The 21,050-nt window shown below is 33.2% G+C and overlaps 4 protein-coding genes across 12 annotated transcripts in view; all 4 read right to left on the bottom strand.

Moving 5' to 3' along the window:
* LOC118442358 (uncharacterized) overlaps positions 1–4,080 on the bottom strand; it is a 249,162-nt gene extending 245,082 nt beyond the window's left edge. For all 3 annotated transcript variants that reach the window (XM_085661918.1, XM_035867867.2, XM_035867869.2), the window contains exon 1: positions 3,725–4,080. The gene's annotated coding sequence lies outside the window, so the exon portion shown is untranslated. The remainder of the gene's footprint in view (positions 1–3,724) is intronic.
* A 3,524-nt stretch (positions 4,081–7,604) lies between these two features.
* LOC146872500 (fatty acyl-CoA reductase wat-like) lies at positions 7,605–10,849 on the bottom strand. Its single transcript, XM_035867843.2, has 8 exons — positions 10,345–10,849; positions 9,592–9,685; positions 9,259–9,504; positions 8,979–9,124; positions 8,603–8,905; positions 8,202–8,498; positions 7,866–8,123; positions 7,605–7,748 (listed from the first exon to the last, which is right to left on the bottom strand). Exons 1-8 carry the CDS (start codon positions 10,515–10,517, stop codon positions 7,643–7,645), a joined length of 1,623 nt encoding a protein of 540 aa, XP_035723736.2. The 5' UTR covers positions 10,518–10,849; the 3' UTR covers positions 7,605–7,642.
* Positions 10,850–11,585: 736 nt separating this feature from the next.
* Positions 11,586–15,678, bottom strand: LOC118442355 (fatty acyl-CoA reductase wat-like). 5 transcript variants are annotated; one of them, XM_035867842.2, is made up of 9 exons: positions 15,557–15,678; positions 14,629–14,810; positions 13,876–13,969; positions 13,543–13,788; positions 13,263–13,408; positions 12,887–13,189; positions 12,486–12,782; positions 12,150–12,407; positions 11,586–12,032 (listed from the first exon to the last, which is right to left on the bottom strand). In XM_035867842.2, exons 2-9 carry the CDS (start codon positions 14,799–14,801, stop codon positions 11,927–11,929), a joined length of 1,623 nt encoding a protein of 540 aa, XP_035723735.2. In that variant the 5' UTR covers positions 14,802–14,810; positions 15,557–15,678; the 3' UTR covers positions 11,586–11,926. The 5 variants fall into 5 exon arrangements, with proteins under 5 accessions (XP_035723735.2, XP_085517994.1, XP_085517996.1 ...); XM_085661868.1 differs by having other exon boundaries at positions 14,629–14,824; positions 15,561–15,658; XM_085661870.1 differs by having other exon boundaries at positions 14,629–14,812; positions 15,563–15,643.
* A 597-nt stretch (positions 15,679–16,275) lies between these two features.
* Positions 16,276–20,271, bottom strand: LOC146872499 (fatty acyl-CoA reductase wat-like). Of its 3 annotated transcripts, none has more exons than XM_085661913.1 (9): positions 20,205–20,271; positions 19,273–19,454; positions 18,521–18,614; positions 18,188–18,433; positions 17,908–18,053; positions 17,532–17,834; positions 17,131–17,427; positions 16,795–17,052; positions 16,276–16,677 (listed from the first exon to the last, which is right to left on the bottom strand). In XM_085661913.1, the coding sequence occupies exons 2-9, from the start codon at positions 19,443–19,445 to the stop codon at positions 16,530–16,532; spliced, it is 1,665 nt and encodes a 554-aa protein (XP_085518039.1). In that variant the 5' UTR covers positions 19,446–19,454; positions 20,205–20,271; the 3' UTR covers positions 16,276–16,529. The 3 variants fall into 3 exon arrangements, with proteins under 3 accessions (XP_085518039.1, XP_085518040.1, XP_085518041.1); XM_085661914.1 differs by having other exon boundaries at positions 19,273–19,468; positions 20,205–20,235; XM_085661915.1 differs by having other exon boundaries at positions 19,273–19,459; positions 20,205–20,223.
* Positions 20,272–21,050: the final 779 nt, after the last annotated feature.

Raw genomic sequence — 21,050 nt, 5'->3', positions numbered from 1 at the left:
AACATGGGACCGTTTAAGCGCCTTTAGGAGCATAAATAATCCTATTAAACGTGTCACTGCCTATGTCAACAATCTGACAGGCAACAAGATAGGAGGCTGCTTCGACGAAGCTGAGTCGGCCAGAAAGAGCACGTGCTCTTTCTATCTCTTTCTTTTTCTATCTCAAATACCAGTCATCGTCGTCATCTAACGCACCAAGAAACAAATAACATGAAGATTTGGATTGTTGCCTAAAAATAATCCTGTTATCCCAAACAATTATCCGCCTGTTCGATACTCGATAACTACTTTAGAAAATTGAGTCCCTTATACGAAAATGAATAAAAAGGAAAAGAAAAAAAGTACACTCGATTATATTACCTGTGAGATTAAAATTTCATTGAATATAAATTATTTAGCAAACTCTATTACGATAAAAATATATAATTAAAAATGATGAAAAATATTGTCGTCGTTAATTTCATTAAATGTTACTTAAAACTATCGATAGATTATCGATCATCTTATAGAATGAAAATTCGTGAAGCAATTGCCTTCAAGATTTTATCAGTAATCGATCTCATTTAAGTGATCTCGCTCGATCTCGGAAGAAACGCGATCTCGTGGATGCACGCGCAACCACTTGATAGATCGAGTATACGAAAGACAAATTATCAAGCAGAAATGGATGATCGAAGTTTGTCAATGTACCATAGGTTGTTTAATGAAACACTTAACGGGTGGGTCGTTCATTAATCAAGTGGAATGCGCAAGGTGCGTGGTTACATGGGTATGTGTCGCAGCGATTATAAATTTCTCTTCTCTCTCTCTCTCTCTCTCTCTCTCTCTCTCTCTCTTTCTCTCTCTCTTCGTTTCTCTTTGGAGTCTCGACCGAGTTAAAAGGTACGAGAAGGAGACGCAATTTAATATATCAGCTGATTTGACAGATAAGAAAGCCAAGTCTGAACTTTGAGGGACAATGATAATTCATCACGGAGTTATACTGGCGTCGCTTAATTAGGTGGTACTCAAATAGCCCACGGCCGAGTTTAACGCGACTCTAACTCACAAAAAGAAGCTACGTTCTCATAGCCATAGGCTGGAAAGGTCGTGGCAATTGGGTCAGCTGAGATTAAAGCGCATGGTGGATAGTCAAAACCGTTAACGAGTCGAAGAACAGCTCTTTTCTTCATCATTCAAACACATTTCTCTCTCTCCCTCTCTCTCAATCTATCTATTTATCCATCTATCTCTCCATCTCTCTTACCGATGATGCATTCGCTCGTATCAATCTTTCGGAATTCGATAAGCTTCGTTTTCAACGTTCGACTAAATGTTTCTCTTAAATTACATCGGACGAGTTTATTAAATCCATCATAAACTACCTATTTCCACAATGTTTTCTAACTAGTATAACTTTTAAGGAACAATAAATGTTAAATACGCAATTATCGTTATCTCGGAGTAGCATCTTTTTCTCTCGGCGAAAAATCATTGGTAAAGTTTAAGTCACCGTTAAAAGCGCTTGAGCCCATCATTTTTAATTCTTAATTCCGTGCGATAGAACGTAATACATTACAGAAGATGAAATATCTTTCAATAATACCAAGCTTTTATGTTAAAGCTTGTCCGAAAAAAAAGAAAAGAAAGAAAGAAAAAAAAGAAAGAAAAAAAAAAAGAGTAAAATCAAATTGGCTTGAAAGTATCATTTCTACGTAGATTAACAATAACTTTTCATAAACTTTTCAGATCTAAGTGGAGGCCGAGCTTTGTCGCAAGTCCCTCATAAAGGAATAACAACTGGTAATATACCACTGAGAAGAACGCGACTAGTAAATGAAATAACTGCAACTGACTAATAACCCTTTTGCCCTGCCTTTCTCTCTCTCTCTCTCTCTCTCTCTCTCTCCCTCCATCTATCTATCTATCTATCTATCTATCTGTCTATCTCTTTCTCGTTCTCTCTATACCATACTAATGCCACTGGAAAACGTTATTCATTTGGTAAAACCAAATTAAGAAGAAGGTAACCGCAAATTAAGCCACGATATCCATCGAGGAAGGACACCGTTCGTGTCAATGCCCGACCACGTATCTCTCTTCTCTTTCCTTTCCTACACAATAAATGAATAATCGTTTCGAGAATGAATAAATTCCATTTGAGAATGATTTCGAGATAATTTTTATATTATATATATATACATATATATATATATATATATATATATATATATATATATATATATATATTGGGTCAGAATTGTCGAGGAGAAAGGATGAAAAGAAAAGAAAAGAAAAGAAAAAAAGAAAAGAGAAGAAAAAATAAAAAGAAAGAAAAAAGGAAAAAAAGTAGGTACTACAATAAAAAATTGATGAGAAGAAGCATAACGTCGATAAGCCTATCGCGGAGTTCTACGACAAGGAGGACGGTGGCTGCTTGAAGCGTCGCGTCGCTTAGAGCCGGTTGCCGGCTGTCTTATCGGACACTTTTCTACCTGCACTATGCGGGCGCTGCTTATTTATTATCGATCGTGGTTAGTGACGCATAGCGTTTATCAATAACCGCGTTACGCATTTTCCATTTTATCTCGTTTACCGTCTCGCTTCCTCGCTTTCAAGTAATTCGCGAGAAGAATAAAAAGAAAAATAAAAGAAAAGGAAAAAGAAATAAACAAAAAATACATATATAAAAAAAAAAGAAGAAAAGAATACCCGAAAAAAAAAGGGAAAATTATTGATGAATTGTTTCGAATAAATGTATGTACGTGTGCTTGGTCAAAGAATTTCATGCAAGTTTCTCTATAAGCTACGATATTTCATTGCAATACGTCGAACATAAAGTATAAGATATTCGTTATTAAGATAATCGTGGAATCGTGAAAGCTCGTTTCTCACAGCAGCTAATAGACTCGAAACTCATTCTTGCTAGTTCGCGTTATATTTGTAAAAGAAAAAAGAAAGAAAAAAAAAATAATAATAATAATAATAATAATAATTTTGTTGGAACGGTGGTGTCTCTAGATTGTTTTGCCGTTACGATCTAGTGACTTTAAGGATAAATACCGTGAAGAAGAAATCGAAACGACTACAATACGACAACGACGACGATAGTAAAGCTTGTATTCGAATAGATTTGAAGACGTTTGATAATATCGATCATCGTTCGCGATTATCGTTTTCAAATTGTGTTCTTGTGTGACAAGAAATTACGAACGTAGAAGAAGGTAGATAGAAACTAAAGATCGATAGAGGTTCGTCGACCGTAAGACTCGTAACGCGATTCGTGCGATTACTTCTGATTTTTTCGAATGAATTGAAAATGATTCTTGACGTTTGATTTAAATCGATTCAATGAAAGGGACATAAAGTCGAAGAAAATAAAAAACACGAATCTAGTAATTCGATATAATACGAGTTCTTCCCGCGAAATTCGTCGAGTTCTCGTGAGAATCTTGCGAATAAAGGATTCCGTTTGAGACAATAAAAAACGATCGCACCTGTTTCCTCGTCCGGTAACTCGCACATCCGGATTCATAATCCTTACTAAAGCTTAATAAAAGGAAAAAAAAATGATAATAATAAACTGACAGTTTCTCTGAAAGCAGTAGATGCACTTCACACGTGAATAATAAGTAACGCACAAAATATCACAAATTTTTCACGAGCGAATAGAAAGAACAAAAACAAAAGGAAAATACACTTTCGCGGTAGGATCGATAGATCGATAAATCGTAAACGCACTCACCGGATCTTCCAATCAAGACGATTCCCGGAACACGATCCTCGGCCGTCTGTGTCCGTTTAATCCGAGCAATGGCGTCGCTGTCATCGACTATCACAGACTTTCCGCGTGAGCAAGCAAAACGTCGTCGTCTTTGTCGTCATCCTAATAGTAGCAACAATAGTAGTACTAATAGTAATAATAGTGGTTGTCATCGTGTTCACATGGACGAGGCACTGCACTACAAACGGTCACACGTCTTTCTATCTTTCTCTCTTCCTCTCTCTCTCTCTCTCTCTCTCTCTCTCTCTCTCTCTCTCTCTCTCTTCCTTTCTTTCTCTCTATCTATGTGTCTATGTTTCGATATCGGTTTTAGAGAAAACGTACGCGAGGACCCCGTCGATCGACGGTCCTTCGAGCGGGCCTCGACTCGCGAAAGAAGGAAGAATCCTCGATTGATCCTCGAAGAGGATGACGGAGACAACGAAGACGAAGAATAAAGAAGAGAAGAAGGTGCGAACGCGCGCCCTCGACGGGGCGTCTCTCTCTGTTTTCTGTTTTCTGTTTTCTCTCTCTTTCTCTCTCTCTCTCTCTCTCTCTCTCTCTCTCTCGGTGGTCGCGCGTGCCAAACTCTCTTTCTGGTCCGAGCGTGCGGAGAGAGAGAGAGAGAACGACGAGGAGCGTGTTTCTCGTGGTCGAGGTGGTCTTCTCGTTTCGATTTCAAGCGTAGCACGCCTCGCGACGCACTTCGGAACGGCGGCGTTGGCTCGTCGAACGCTCGCCGACGAGTTCGCGTGGCTCCACCGCCTCCTCCTCCTCCTCCTCCTCCTCCTCCTCCTCCTTCTCTTCTTCCTCCTCCTTCTCCACCACCACCACCACCTTCCTCCCCCTCCCCCTCTCCCTCTCCCTCCGCCACCTCCACCTCCGCCTCCACCACTACCAGCAGGACAACCACCACCACTTGCACCACCACTGCCACCACTAGCAGCAGCAGCAGCAGCAGCAGCAGCAGCAGCAGCACCAGCAGCAGCACCAGCAGCACTTGCAGCACGCACCGCGCCGGCGACGACGCTCTTCGAGCACCGATCACCGCCGACTGCCGGCGTCGACGCTCTCTCGACGTACGCGCTCCTTCTTGGCGCGAGCGCCGCGGACATTACGTGCCAAGGGGACCTTCCGACCGCATCTTCTGTCTCTCCGCTGCCAATAGAGTTCAAAGAGCATTCACCACTTCCTCTTTCTTACGGCCGACGAGACAGTACACCCGACGATCAGCTGATCGCCACGCGCTCCAACCCCCTTGTTTCTCTCTCTCTCTCTCTCTCGCTCTATCTAAGTGTCTATCTATCTATCTATCTATCTTTATCTCTGTCTCTCTCTCTCTCTCTCTCTCTCTCTCTCTCTCTCTCTCTCTCTTGTCCTATCCCTAAAGAAAATCACTGCATTCACATTCTCTCTCTCTCTCTCTCTCTCTCTCTCTCTCTCTCTCTCTCTCTGTCATTCGCTCTCTATATAATTTTATCTACCTAGGAATATTGACAGTTCGTTTCTTTTTTTTCTGTCTTTCCTTCTTTTTGTGTGAAAAGCTTCTATATACACGATCTGTCTATCCTACGTTTCAGAGCACGAGCTACAACCATCCACTCGTCTCGGCGGCCGGGCGTGCACTGCCTTCCTCGATCGCCGGTTGGTTCACGAGATCCTCCGTACAACTCTCCTCGTCGGTGCGCGAGGCCGTTCGCCCGTGTATCGGCCCTCCCGTATTTCTCTTCGTCTTCTTATTACAGCCAACACCGACCGTAGCCGGTGGCCGCGACGTCGGGTTTTTCCCTTTTTGTCCAATCGATCGTCTCATCGAACTATTCCAGAAAAAGTGCTTTTCCTTTTTTAATTTTTTTTTTCTTCGTATTACCAATCGAAAGAATAAATCGTGTAAGTCGAAGAGTGAAGAAAGAGAGGGGAAAAAATATGAAAGGAGAGAAAATGAAAATAAAAAAAAAAATAAGAAAAGAAAGAACAAATCAATATAGCAATTTCATTCGTATATTTACATGGCCGAATAAGTTCACCTACGGAATCGTTTATTTCAACGGCTGAAAGATAATGTTCGCGCATTGCGGCGTTTTTATCGAATACCTACCTACCTATCCTATCCTATCCTATCCTATCCTATCCTATCCTATCCTATCTAGCTATGCAACCTTCTTCCTTATTCTGGCATTCGTTCTGTAAAAGTTCCGACAAGCTGTCGGTATATCCGAGCGTGGAACTTTTAAATTGAGTGCATCGCGAGTGCCGACGATGTACGGACGTCATTCTGACGGTTGATTTCCTGTCTGTCCCTGAGAGCGTCCGTCTCGCGCCTGACAACGCGACTGGCATGGCCTGCGAATATTCGTTATTTTTTCTTTTTTGTTACTTTTTTCGTTTTTTCTCTTCTTTTTTTTGTTTTTCTTATCCTTTTTTTCCTCTCTTTGAAGGATATAACTTTTCGAGATACAAATCTACACCAACGAAAACGTCGAAGGAATATAGATATAGAATATAAGAAAACAGTTGAAAAAGCAGCGAGAGATCGAATGGTGATGTTCGATGACGAAGGAACAAAGAATCTCTCTCTCTCTCTCTCTCTCTCTCTCTCTCTCTCTCTCTCTCTCTCTAGATCGATCGATCGCCGAAGGCCGTAGATGTGGGTGTCACTATCCAAGACTTTCGTAGCGGAATCGATCCAACGCTTTTTCTACGGTGTGACCGGGATGTAGACAAATCAATGGCCACGCCTTGGAGAAACAGAACCGTTGTCTAACGAAGACAAAGACGCCTACGTTCGAATACTATCGCGAGATCCAAAAAATTTTCTTAAGAAAACACCTCCTTCGATAATTGCTTCGTTCTATGTTAAACTCCGAACTGACTGACTGACTGACAGATTGACTGACTGATTTTAAAATACTTTTAAAAACATGTTTTCCTTCGTACGAATGAAAATTCTAATGGTTGATCGGAAAGTATTGTCGACTAGAATATCGAAAATCGTATAAGCGTTACCTCTCGATAAAACGTACTGTATACGAGGAAGAGAATCCTAATCTATCCTCTTTCTTTTTCTCTTTCTCTTTCTGTCTTAGCGACGTACGGGAATCTGAAGGCACGAGCGGTGTCTTAGGTAATGGAGCCACGTACGACGAGGTCGCGACACGCGACCTCGATAGGTCGAAGAACATAGCAGGTACGCAAGAGGTTCAATCATTTTTTTCCGATCATCCTCGACGGCACGGTTCTTCTTCTCTTCTCTCCTTCTCGCAAAACTATGCGTTTGCGTCGGGAATCTTCGATATCAAGCAAACCTGAAATTATCATAAACGCCATCTCGATTTGTGTGGACGACAGGTCCTTATTTCTTTTATTTATTTATTTGTTTCTTTCCTTTCCTTTTTTAAAACTCCGTATGATCTTGCCGCACAACTGTATCATGAAAAAGAAAAATTATTACTGTATATATGTATATGTATATATATAACTTACATAACGCATATTTATTTGCTGCAATAATTTAATGAAGATTTAAATTAGTAGAATCATATAAAAAAGGTCACATCACATATTGAAAGATATTATATTAAAGAATTTTTAATATTAATAATTAATATGAAACATGAAACTAACATAAATACTATATTTGTCAGAAAAATTATGTGTCACATAACATTCAAAAATCGATTCATAAATAATATATAGATAAGCGAATCATTCCAAAATTTCACATCTTTCGACACACAAAATCGTAAAGTAAAGAATGAATGGTCGATAAATCAAAAGGCGGTAAATTTCAAAATTAACAGTATATCACCATCACCAAAAAGAAATTTATTCAATCAATCTTAAATCGAGGATCAGTTTCTATCCCGTGTCATTCTTGCGTCCTTTCATATTTTCAATTCCTCAGAAGGAAAATAAAGATGTATAAAGAAACTGTAATAACAAATAAAGACCCCAAAGTAACAAAATTAATAGCACAATTCCCGTCGTATAATGAATTATTCGCAATCTGAAATTGTTAAATAATAAAAATGACGATACAAACTTAAACAAACAATGAAAATTGTTTAAAAAACAACGAAAAACAAGTGAAAATATAAAAGGTAAAAAATAATAACACATTTACCTTTTATACAAAATTTTAGCATCGTTTACCGTCTCCAAAGGATCATTTAGCACAAATACTCGAACTCCTTTACAATACGTTAGAAAATAAGAATCCCAGTCGAGATCGCTAATATTAAAGAAGAATTTATTCTTATCGACAACAGATAGTGTATTCCATAGCTTCAAAACATTATCATTAGTGAATTCCCATTGATGTGTTGCAAAGAAATTCATCACATTGGTCAATTTATGCATCTTTCTATAAATATTTAATAATCTGAAAAAGAGTTTGCGTTTCAATCATAATGAAACACTACATCGTCGCTTGAAGCATCTAGATATCGGCCAAAATTACCTTGGTTTGCTACCGACGAGAAGAGCTAGTGAATCGACTATAAATCCTGGTATCCAGTGAAGTAAAATTATGCATAAATAGACAAAGTATTCATTTGTTAATGGTAAAAAAAAAGGATACCACAAGCATTTTCTAAGTGGCACAATAGATTCAATTTCAAACAATTTTAATACACAGTAACTCCATTTCACTGGATTTTGAACATAGGAGACGATATTATAAATTGGAATCTCTTCCGCGTCAACTGTTAAGGACTTGTCATCATTATTGAAATTAGTAATAACCGGTGATATAGATCTACGATAAAAATTATTATTCAATTTGTTATAAATACTATGCAAAATATAGAATTAAACTTTTCTTTATGAAATAAATCAAAAAAGAAAGAAAACAGATCGCACCTTTTTTTCGCGATGTCCCATGTTGACACGATGATATTGTTGACTGCATAATCAGCGGGAATAATGTCGTGTACCAATTTCGTATTTAAATTCATTACACGTATTATACCCAAACCAATACATGACGCGATGCCAGTCAATCCGTAGAGATTATTTGTCCAACCGGGAATCGGATCTTTTTCCGTTGCCAAAACAGAGGATGGACGAACGATGCAAGTCGGAAATCCTCTTGAATATTGCCGTACAGTGTCTTCACAAATTGCTTTTGAGTAAGTGTAAGTGTTGGGCCATTTACCGAGTAACCTGCAACATAAATGATAATGCTGATCGAATTAGAATAAAGGAAAAATAAGCGAATGTGATCTCGTCACATTACTCTGGCGTGATAAAGTTCAATTGATCATCGTTCAAAATCTCCGTCAATTTTATTATGTCTTCAGTCTTTAACGGTGGATTGTAAAATTTCTCTTCGATTCTTTCATAAATGCATTGCGAATATGCCGTTGACACATAGGTAAAAACCTAAAATATATTGCATCAATAGTAAAATGTATTGTAACGATAAACGTTCTAGTAAAGTTAATGTAAAATAAATTGATTCCTTTCCGATTCGATACGCGAATGTATATGCGATTCGTGTCAATAGAAGAAAGTACCTTCAAATTCGGCATCTCTCGTGCAAGCAAAAGGAGATCTCTCGTTCCTCTGACGTTTACATTAATTATGAAACGAAGTGTATCATTGAAACGTACCGATGCTGCGCAGTGAAAAATCACTTCAGTATCTTTAATACGTTCGCTGTCTTTTCCTGACATTCCTAAATTCAATTCATTCATATCGCTTTCTATTAAAACGATCTTCTTTTCGACATCTTTCTGTTCTTCCTTCAATCGTTCGAAAAGCTAAATAACAAAACACACATCGCACAATACTTGCGATTTCATTTACAATATCAAAATAAGCGATAAAAAATTTGCAAGGCTACTCACGATATCGTTAAAATATTCCTTAAATCGAGTCTGCATATCCTTCTGTTTCTTTCCTCTCATCAATAAATAAATCCTTTCAATTTTTGGACATGATCTATGAATTTTAACAATACGTTTATAGAAACTTTCTCATGTAAAATAAATCCATGTAAAAATAAAACATCGGGGTAGTTGTTCGAGCGTTTATACTTTTGTGGGATAGTTGAGGAATACAGAAAAAATAGATAATTAAGAAATAATAAGAGGGTATACGTATATCTGTTAAGAGATATTCTTAATATTTCCTTTTCCTTCGAGGCTGATATTTAAGAGGAAAATAGATATCTTATGTTTGATCTTGGTTACGAATTCATTCTACAATATTCCGAGATTGTGAAATTTCTTTACTAGTTTACAAAGCACTTCTCCGAAAAATCAAATGTATATATATTTAATCGTTGCATCTCTAATTAATCTTCAATTCGTTAAAAAAAAAAGAGGATACCTGCTTTATTGTTTTTAGAATTGGAGAAAACGATACTACTAGTCCATAATCGAAAGGATTCACGAAAAAAAAATATAATGTTGCTCAATGACTCGCTCATGGCAAAATAAAAAGCATATCATCTATTCATATGCTTCAGTAATGAATTAATTACTTTGGTCATGAAAGGTCATTTAATAAATATTCGTAAACCTAATGATAAATTGGAAAAATAATGTAATCGGAGATATATTACCGCGATAGGAAAATAAAAATACGATCGTTTCTACCTCAAAAGTTTTTCCAGTATAAGTCGTCCCAAAAATCCAGAACCTCCTGTTATCAGTATTTTTCGTCCAGAGAAAAACTCAGAAACTTCGCTTTCTTGATTAAAATAATTCGATTCGTCTACCGTAGAAAACATGTTCCTTTCCTTATATGTTTGGGCGTCCAACGAAGTCATCTTTAGGTTCTATTTTTTATGAAGTAGAAAGAAAATAATTTTACATGTGACCAAAAATTAATAATTTTATATGTAAAAAACATTAACACATGGATTTATGTAAAAATCTTGATTTAATAATAATAATCATTTGATAAAAAATAATAACAATCAATCTTAGGAGTAAATTGACAAATAAAATGAAAAAATGGATTTAAACGCACTTCTCTATGCATTTATGAATCGGTGCTTATGAAAATGGTTTTAGTTATATATTTATTGTATTCAGATATATTGGAGAATTTGGATTTGAATTAATTTCAAATTATTTTTTTATGATGAATAACGCAGAACAATAGTAATTGTATTTATTATTGAAAAAGAATGCCTTTATATAATTAAAAAATATTAAGAATACAGTTTCTGATGTGTTTTTCAATAAATTTTTGTGATACTCTGGAAGCCATAATTTTTTACTGTTTTTCCAAAAATTCATCATACTTAGAAATTTAAATAATATTTTACGTACTTTCGAATTTTATTCCGATGAAAATTTAAGTTGGGAACACCATTTCACATATTTTGGTTAATATAAAAGGCAATCGGAAGTGAATAAACTTAATATATTTATCTAACATAAATAAAACTATAATACTCTAATTTTTATTAAATAATATTATATGGCATTCTTAGCTGTCTATTAAAATTTGAAATTTTATCAGAAATTACATATTTTCTTAACATCGAAATTCATATGATGTATGAAGAAATTTTAACTTACCTTTAATTAAAAGATTTTTAAACCTACTTACTGTTCGGTTGATTTCTGACTGACATTGCTTTCGTAAGCGCTATATAAAGGAAATATACATATCGAGAACAGACTTCATAATAACAATGCACATATATTTTCGTAATTTTCATACATAATTCATCAGCTTAAAATAGATCTTTATAGAAGTATTGTTATTTTTTTACCTTCAAAATTAACATAGTCATCATGACAACAGAAGATAGACACATAAGTATTTTATAAACATTAACAATATATTATGAAATACTTTTATATAATTATATAAAAACGCTATCTCATATTGAAATATATTTTATTAATAAATTTTGTAATGTTATTAAATTTAATGTTAACTTATTCTGATCATTATATCCGCAAATAAATTTAAATATTAGGCAAAAGTTCAGATAATTATACATAAATAATAAATGAATAAGGGAAGCGCTACGAACTGGTACCATCTTTATGTAGACAAATTGATATAGTAATATTGAATCATCAACAAATGGAAAGGCGAAAAAATTCAAAATTAACTCTACATCACCATCACCAAAAAAGAAATTTATTCAATCAATCTTAAATCGAGGATCAGTTTCTATCCCGTTACATTCTTGCGTCCTTTCATATTTTTAATTCCTCAGAAGGAAAATAAAGATGTATAAAGAAACTGTAATAACAAATAAAGACCCCAAAGTAACAAAATTAATAGCACAATTCCCGTCGTATAATGAATTATTCGCAATCTGAAATTGTTAAATAATAAAAATGACGATACAAACTTAAACAAACAATGAAAATTGTTTAAAAAACAACGAAAAACAAGTGAAAATATAAAAGGTAAAAAATAATAACACATTTACCTTTCATGCAAAATTTTAGCATCGTTTACCGTCTCCAAAGGATCATTTAGCACAAGTACTCGAACTCCTTTACAATACGTTAGAAAATAAGAATCCCAGTCGAGATCGCTAATATTAAAGAAGAATTTATTCTTATCGACAACAGATAGTTTATTCCATAGCTTCAAAACATTATCATTAGTGAATTCCCATTGGTTTCTTGCAAAGAAATTCATCACATTGGTCAATTTATGTATCTTTCTATAAATATTTAATAACCTGAAAAAGAGTTTGCGTTTCAATCATAATGAAACACTACATCGTCGCTTGAAGCATCTAGATATCGGCCAAAATTACCTTGGTTTGCTACCGACGAGAAGAGCTAGAGAATCGACTATAAATCCTGGTATCCAGTGAAGTAAAATTATGCATAAATAGACAAAGTATTCATTTGTTAATGGTAAAAAAAAAGGATACCACAAGCATTTTCTAAGTGGCACAATAGATTCAATTTCAAACAATTTTGATACACAGTAACTCCATTTCACTGGATTTTGAACATAGGAGACGATATTATAAATTGGAATCTCTTCCGCGTCAACTGTTAAGGACTTGTCATCATTATTGAAATTAGTAATAACCGGTGATATAGATCTACGATAAAAATTATTATTCAATTTGTTATAAATACTATGCAAAATATAGAATTAAACTTTTCTTTATGAAATAAATCAAAAAAGAAAGAAAACAGATCGCACCTTTTTTTCGCGATGTCCCATGTTGACACGATGATATTGTTGACTGCATAATCAGCGGGAATAATGTCGTGTACCAATTTCGTATTTAAATTCATTACACGTATTATACCCAAACCAATACATGACGCGATGCCAGTCAATCCGTAGAGATTATTTGTCCAACCGGGAATCGGATCTTTTTCCGTTGCCAAAACAGAGGATGGACGAACGATGCAAGTCGGAAATCCTCTTGAATATTGCCGTACAGTGTCTTCACAAATTGCTTTTGAGTAAGTGTAAGTGTTGGGCCATTTACCGAGTAACCTGCAACATAAATGATAATGCTGATCGAATTTGAATAAAGGAAAAATAAGCGAATGTGATCTCGTCACATTACTCTGGCGTGATTAATTCTAATTGATGATCGTTCAAAGTCTCCGTCAATTTTATTATGTCTTCAGTCTTTAACGGTGGATTGTAATATTTCTCTTCGATTCTTTCATAAATGCATTGCGAATATGCCGTTGACACATAGGTAAAAACCTAAAATATATTGCATCAATAGTAAAATGTATTGTAACGATAAACGTTCTAGTAAAGTTAATGTAAAATAAGTTGATTCCTTTCCGATTCGATACGCGAATGTATATGCGATTCGTGTCAATAGAAGAAAGTACCTTCAAATTCGGCATCTCTCGTGCAAGCAAAAGGAGATCTCTCGTTCCTCTGACGTTTACATTAATTATGGAACGAAGTGTATCATTGAAACGTACCGATGCTGCGCAGTGAAAAATCACTTCAGTATCTTTAATACGTTCGCTGTCTTTTCCTGACATTCCTAAATTCAATTCATACATATCGCTTTCTATTAAAACGATCTTCTTTTCGACATCTTTCTGTTCTTCCTTCAATCGTTCGAAAAGCTAAATAACAAAACACACATCGCACAATACTTGCGATTTCATTTACAATATCAAAATAAGCGATAAAAAATTTGCAAGGCTACTCACGATATCGTTAAAATATTCCTTAAATCGAGTCTGCATATCCTTCTGTTTCTTTCCTCTCATCAATAAATAAATCCTTTCAATTTTTGGACATGATCTATGAATTTTAACAATACGTTCATAGAAACTTTCTCATGTAAAATAAATCCATGTAAAAATAAAACATCGGGGTAGTTGTTCGAGCGTTTATACTTTTGTGGGATAGTTGAGGAATACAGAAAAAATAGATAATTAAGAAATAATAAGAGGGTATACGTATATCTGTTAAGAGATATTCTTAATATTTCCTTTTCCTTCGAGGCTGATATTTAAGAGGAAAATAGATATCTTATGTTTGATCTTGGTTACGAATTCATTCTACAATATTCCGAGATTGTGAAATTTCTTTACTAGTTTACAAAGCACTTCTCCGAAAAAGCAAATGTATATATATTTAATCGTTGCATCTCTAATTAATCTTCAATTCGTTAAAAAAAGAAAAGGATACCTGCTTTATTGTTTTTAGAATTGGAGAAAACGATACTACTAGTCCATAATCGAAAGGATTCACGAAAAAAAAATATAATGTTGCTCAATGACGCGCTCATGGCAAAATAAAAAGCATATCATCTATTCATATGCTTCAGTAATGAATTAATTACTTTGGTCATGAAAGGTCATTTAATAAATATTCGTAAACCTAACGATAAATTGGAAAAATAATGTAATCGGAGATATATTACCGCGATAGGAAAATAAAAATACAGTCGTTTCTACCTCAAAAGTTTTTCCAGTATAAGTCGTCCCAAAAATCCAGAACCTCCTGTTATCAGTATTTTTCGTCCAGAGAAAAACTCAGAAACTTCGCTTTCTTGATTAAAATAATTCGATTCGTCTACCGTAGAAAACATGTTCCTTTCCTTACATGCTTGGGCGTCCAACGAAGTCATCTTTCGGTTCTATTTTTTATGAAGTAGAAAGAAAATAATTTTACATGTGACCAAAAATTAATAATTTTATATGTAAAAAACATTAACACATGGATTTATGTAAAAATCTTGATTTAATAATAATAATCATTTGATAAAAAATAATAACAATCAATCTTAGGAGTAAATTGACAAATAAAATGAAAAAATGGATTTAAACGCACTTCTCTATGCATTTATGAATCGGTGCTTATGAAAATGGTTTTAGTTATATATTTATTGTATTCAGATATATTGGAGAATTTGGATTTGAATTAATTTCAAATTATTTTTTTATGATGAATAACGCAGAACAATAGTAATTGTATTTATTATTGAAAAAGAATGCCTTTATATAATTAAAAAATATTAAGAATACCGTTTCTGATGTGTTTTTCAATAAATTTTTGTGATACTCTGGAAGCCATAATTTTTTACTGTTTTTCCAAAAATTCAACATATTTAGAAATTTAAATAATATTTTACGTACTTTCGAATTTTATTCCGATGAAAATTTAAGTTGGGAACACCATTTCACATATTTTCGTTAATATAAAAGGCAATCGGAAGTGAATAAACTTAATATATTTATCTAACATAAATAAAACTATAATACTCTAATTTTTATTAAATAATATTATATGGCATTCTTAGCTGTCTATTAAAATTTGAAATTTTATCAGAAATTACATATTTTCTTAACATCGAAATTCATATGATGTATGAAGTAATTTTACTTATCTTCAATTAAAAGGATTTTTCTTCTTCTAATCGGATTTACACAGCGGTTGATTTCAAACTGTAAGTACTTGAGGTAACTCCTATATATAAGAAACAAGTATATGCGCAATGAACATTACCATATTAATGCATATGCAATTTCGAACTATACATTAGATATAAATAGATCTCTATAGAAGTTTTCGTTTATTATTCCGCAAAAATTGAAAGTCATCATGATAACGCAATATAGACGCATCAATATTTTAAAAATGTTAACAATACCTCATGAGATACTTTTATATAATTATATAAAAATGCTATCACATATTAAACTATATATTATTAAAAAAATTTGTAATCTGATTACAATTTAGTGTTATTATTGAACGAAATATTGAACGAAATATTTCGTTCTGAAATATGATATATAAATATTCTGAAATAATGAAATATTGAACGAAAATTCAAATAATCATACATAAATTATAAATCGTTATAAGAACATATGGCAACCTCATCGCGAATATTATGTCTCCTTCGGCAAGACACATCACTAATACGCCACGACGCTATTAAGTACCTATGCAGAAAACCAATCAAATCAAATTAAAGACAAGAAAAGAACCAAAAACAACAAAGACGACAAAAACGCAGGAAACACAAGAGAAATCATTTATTATTTCTTCGACTCCTTTATACATTATAGCCAAAGCTCCTAGAAATCATGAACAGATCATACTCGCTGTACAGCACCAATAAAATAAATGTCACAATTGTTACTTGATATGTTAAGTTTCTCTCTACATAGTGTGTTGTCAACGACAAAAGCCACAAACTATTACGAACTAGTTCCATCTTTAGATCGACAAATTCATAAAGTTCTAGAGAATAGACAAATAGAAAGGTGGAAAAATTCAAAATTAACTCTACATCATCATGACCAAAAAAAAAAATTTATTCAATCAATCTTAAATCGAGAATCAGTTTCTATCCCGTTACATTCTTGCGTCCTTTCATATTTTTAATTCCACAGAAGGAAAATAAAGATGTATAAAGAAACTGTAATAACAAATAAAGACCCCAAAGTAACAAAATTAATAGCACAATTCCCGTCGTATAATGAATTATTCGCAATCTGAAATTGTTAAATAATAAAAATGACGATACAAACTTAAACAAACAATGAAAATTGTTTAAAAAACAACGAAAAACAAGTGAAAATATAAAAGGTAGAAAATAATAACACATTTACCTTTCATGCAAAATTTTAGCATCGTTTACCGTCTCCAAAGGATCATTTCGCACAAATACTCGAACTCCTTTACAATACGTTAGAAAATAAGAATCCCAGTCGAGATCGCTAATATTAAAGAAGAATTTATTCTTATCGACAACAGATAGTTTATTCCATAGCTTCAAAACATTATCATTAGTGAATTCCCATTGATGTGTTGTAAAGAAACTCATCACATTGGTCAATTTATGCATCCTTCTATAAATATTTAATAACCTGAAAAAGAGTTTGCGTTTCAATCATAATGAAACGCTACATCGTCGCTTGAAGCATCTAGATATCGGCCAGTATTACCTTGGTTTGCTACCGACGAGAAAAGCTAGTGAATCGACTATAAATCCTGGTATCCAGTGAAGTAAAATCATGCATAAATAGACAAAGTATTCATTTGATAATGGTAAAAAAAAGGGATACCACAAGCATTTTCTATATGGTACAATAGAATAAATTTCCAACAATTTTAATATACAGTAATTCCATTTCACTGGATTTACAACATAGGAGACGATATTATAAATTGGAATCTCTTCCGCGTCAACTGTTAAGGACTTGTCATCATTATTGAAATTAGTAATAACCGATGATATAGATCTACGATAAAAAATATTATTTAATTTGTTGTAAATACTATGCAAAATATAGAATTAAACTTTTCTTTTTGAAATAAATCAAAAAAGAAAGAAAACAGATCGCACCTTTTTTTCGCGGTGTCCCATGTTGACACGATGATATTGTTGACTACATAATCAGCGGGAATAATGTCGTGTACCAATTTCGTATCGAACTTCATTACACGTACTATACCCAAAGCAACACTTAACGCGATGCCAGTCAATCCGTAGGGATTATTTGTCCAACCGGGAATCGGATCTTTTTCCGTTGACAAAACAGAGGATGGACGAATGATGCAAGTCGGAAATCCTCTTGAATATTGCCGTACAGTGTCTTCACAAATTGCTTTTGAGTAAGTGTAAGTGTTGGGCCATTTACCGAGTAACCTGCAACATGAATAATAATGCTGATCGAATTTGAATAAAGGAAAAATAAGCGAATGTGATCTCGTCACATTACTCTGGCGTGATTAAGTCCAATTGATCATCGTTCAAAGTCTCCGTCAATTTTATTATGTCTTCAGTCTTTAACGGTGGATTGTAAAATTTCTCTTCGATTCTTTCATAAATGCATTGCGAATATGCCGTTGACACATAGGTAAAAACCTAGAATATATTGCATCAATAGTAAAATGTATTGTAACGATAAACGTTCTAGTAAAGTTAATGTAAAATAAATTGATTCCTTTCCGATTCGATACGCGAATGTATATGCGATTCGTGTCAATAGAAGAAAGTACCTTCAAATTCGGCATCTCTCGTGCAAGCAAAAGGAGATCTCTCGTTCCTCTGACGTTTACATTAATTATGAAACGAAGTGTATCATCGAAACGTACCGACGCTGCGCAGTGAAAAATCACTTCAGTATCTTTAATACGTTCGCTGTCTTTTCCTGACATTCCTAAATTCAATTCATTCATATCGCTTTCTATTAAAACGATCTTCTTTTCGACATCTTTCTGTTCTTCCTTCAATCGTTCGAAAAGCTAAATAACAAAACACACATCGCACAATACTTGCGATTTCATTTACAATATCAAAATAAGCGATAAAAAATTTGCAAGGCTACTCACGATATCGTTAAAATATTCCTTAAATCGAGTCTGCATATCCTTCTGTTTCTTTCCTCTCATCAATAAATAAATCCTTTCAATTTTTGGACATGATCTATGAATTTTAACAATACGTTCATAGAAATTTTCTCATGTAAAATAAATCCATGTAAAAATAAAACATCGGGGTAGTTGTTCGAGCGTTTATACTTTTGTGGGATAGTTGAGGAATACAGAAAAAATAGATAATTAAGAAATAATAAGAGGGTATACGTATATCTGTTAAGAGATATTCTTAATATTTCCTTTTCCTTCGAGGCTGATATTTAAGAGGAAAATAGATATCTTATGTTTGATCTTGGTTACGAATTCATTCTACAATATTCCGAGATTGTGAAATTTCTTTACTAGTTTACAAAGCACTTCTCCGAAAAAGCAAATGTATATATATTTAATCGTTGCATCTCTAATTAATCTTCAATTCGTTAAAAAAAAAAAGGATACCTGCTTTATTGTTTTTAGAATTGGAGAAAACGATACTACTAGTCCATAATCGAAAGGATTCACGAAAAAAAAATATAATGTTGCTCAATGACTCGCTCATGGCAAAATAAAAAGCATATCATCTATTCATATGCTTCAGTAATGAATTAATTACTTTGGTCATGAAAGATCATTTAATTAATATTCGTAAACCTAACGATAAATTGAAAAAATAATGTAATCGGAGATATATTACCGCGATAGGAAAATAAAAATACGATCGTTTCTACCTCAAAAGTTTTTCCAGTATAAGTCGTCCCAAAAATCCAGAACCTCCTGTTATCAGTATTTTTCGTCCAGAGAAAAACTCAGAAACTTCGCTTTCTTGATTAAAATAATTCGATTCGTCTACCGTAGAAAACATGATCCTTTCCTTACATGTTTGGGCGTCCAACGAAGTCATCTTTTGGTTTTATTTTTTATGAAGTAGAAAGAAAATAATTTTACATGTGACCAAAAATTAATAATTTTATATGTAAAAAACATTAACACATGGATTTATGTAAAAATTTTGATTTAATAATAATAATCATTTGATAAAAAATAATAACAATCAATCTTAGGAGTAAATTGACAAATAAAATGAAAAAATGGATTTAAACGCACTTCTCTATGCATTTATGAATCGGTGCTTATGAAAATGGTTTTAGTTATATATTTATTGTATTCAGATATATTGGAGAATTTGGATTTGAATTAATTTCAAATTATTTTTTTATGATGAATAACGCAGAACAATAGTAATTGTATTTATTATTGAAAAAGAATGCCTTTATATAATTAAAAAATATTAAGAATACAGTTTCTGATGTGTTTTTCAATAAATTTTTGTGATACTCTGGAAGCCATAATTTTTTACTGTTTTTCCAAAAATTCATCATATTTAGAAATTTAAATAATATTTTACGTACTTTCGAATTTTATTCCGATGAAAATTTAAGTTGGGAACACCATTTCACATATTTTCGTTAATATAAAAGGCAATCGGAAGTGAATAAACTTAATATATTTATCTAACATAAATAAAACTATAATACTCTAATTTTTATTAAATAATATTATATGGCATTCTTAGCTGTCTATTAAAATTTGAAATTTTATCAGAAATTACATATTTTCTTAACATCGAAATTCATATGATGTATGAAATAATTTTACTTATCTTCAATTAAAAGGATTTTTCTTCTTCTAATCGGATTTAAACAGCGGTTGATTTCAAACTGTAAGTACTTGAGGTAACTCCTATATATAAGAAACAAGTATATGCGCAATGAACATTACAATATTAATGCATATGCAATTTCGAACTATACATTAGATATAAATAGATCTCTATAGAAGTTTTCGTTTATTATTCCGCAAAAATTGAAAGTCCTCATGATAACGCAATATAGACGCATCAATATTTTAAAAATGTTAACAATACCTCATGAGATACTTTTATATAATTATATAAAAATGCTATCACATATTAAACTATATATTATTAAAAAAATTTGTAATCTGATTACAATTTAGTGTTATTATTGAACGAAATATTGAACGAAATATTTCGTTCTGAAATATGATATATAAATATTCTGAAATAATGAAATATTGAACGAAAATTCAAATAATCATACATAAATTATAAATCGTTATAAGAACATATGGCAACCTCATCGCGAATATTATGTCTCCTTCGGCAAGACACATCACTAATACGCCACGACGCTATTAAGTACCTATGCAGAAAACCAATCAAATCAAATTAAAGACAAGAAAAGAACCAAAAACAACAAAGACGACAAAAACGCAGGAAACACAAGAGAAATCATTTATTATTTCTTCGACTCCTTTAAACATTATAGCCAAAGCTCATAGAAATCATAAACAGATTATACTCGCTGTACAGCAACAATAAAATAAATGTCACAATTGTTACTTGATATGTTAAGTTTCTCTCTACATAGTGTGTTGTCAACGACAAAAGCCACAAACTATTACGAACTAGTTCCATCTTTAGATC

Source organism: Vespa mandarinia, chromosome 16, assembly GCF_050613455.1.
Source record: "Vespa mandarinia isolate Hongniang chromosome 16, ASM5061345v1, whole genome shotgun sequence".
NCBI classification, from domain to species: Eukaryota; Metazoa; Arthropoda; class Insecta; order Hymenoptera; family Vespidae; genus Vespa; species Vespa mandarinia.
This window is presented reverse-complemented; position numbering and strand designations above follow the sequence as displayed.

Coding starts and splice junctions, on each gene's coding strand:
- LOC146872500 (XM_035867843.2), bottom strand. CDS start 10,517: ATGACTTCGTTGGACGCCCAAACATATAAGGAAAGGAACATGTTTTCT. Junction 9,125..9,258: donor GAGAGATGCCGAATTTGAAG/GTACTTTCTTCT, acceptor AATATATTTTAG/GTTTTTACCTATGTGTCAAC. Junction 8,906..8,978: donor TTGAACTTTATCACGCCAGA/GTAATGTGACGA, acceptor TTTATGTTGCAG/GTTACTCGGTAAATGGCCCA.
- LOC118442355 (XM_035867842.2), bottom strand. CDS start 14,801: ATGACTTCGTTGGACGCCCAAGCATGTAAGGAAAGGAACATGTTTTCT. Junction 13,970..14,628: donor ATACTGGAAAAACTTTTGAG/GTAGAAACGACT, acceptor TAAAATTCATAG/ATCATGTCCAAAAATTGAAA. Junction 12,783..12,886: donor TGGGACATCGCGAAAAAAAG/GTGCGATCTGTT, acceptor TTTTTATCGTAG/ATCTATATCACCGGTTATTA.
- LOC146872499 (XM_085661913.1), bottom strand. CDS start 19,445: ATGACTTCGTTGGACGCCCAAACATGTAAGGAAAGGATCATGTTTTCT. Junction 17,835..17,907: donor TTGGACTTAATCACGCCAGA/GTAATGTGACGA, acceptor TTCATGTTGCAG/GTTACTCGGTAAATGGCCCA. Junction 16,678..16,794: donor GCTAAAATTTTGCATGAAAG/GTAAATGTGTTA, acceptor TAACAATTTCAG/ATTGCGAATAATTCATTATA.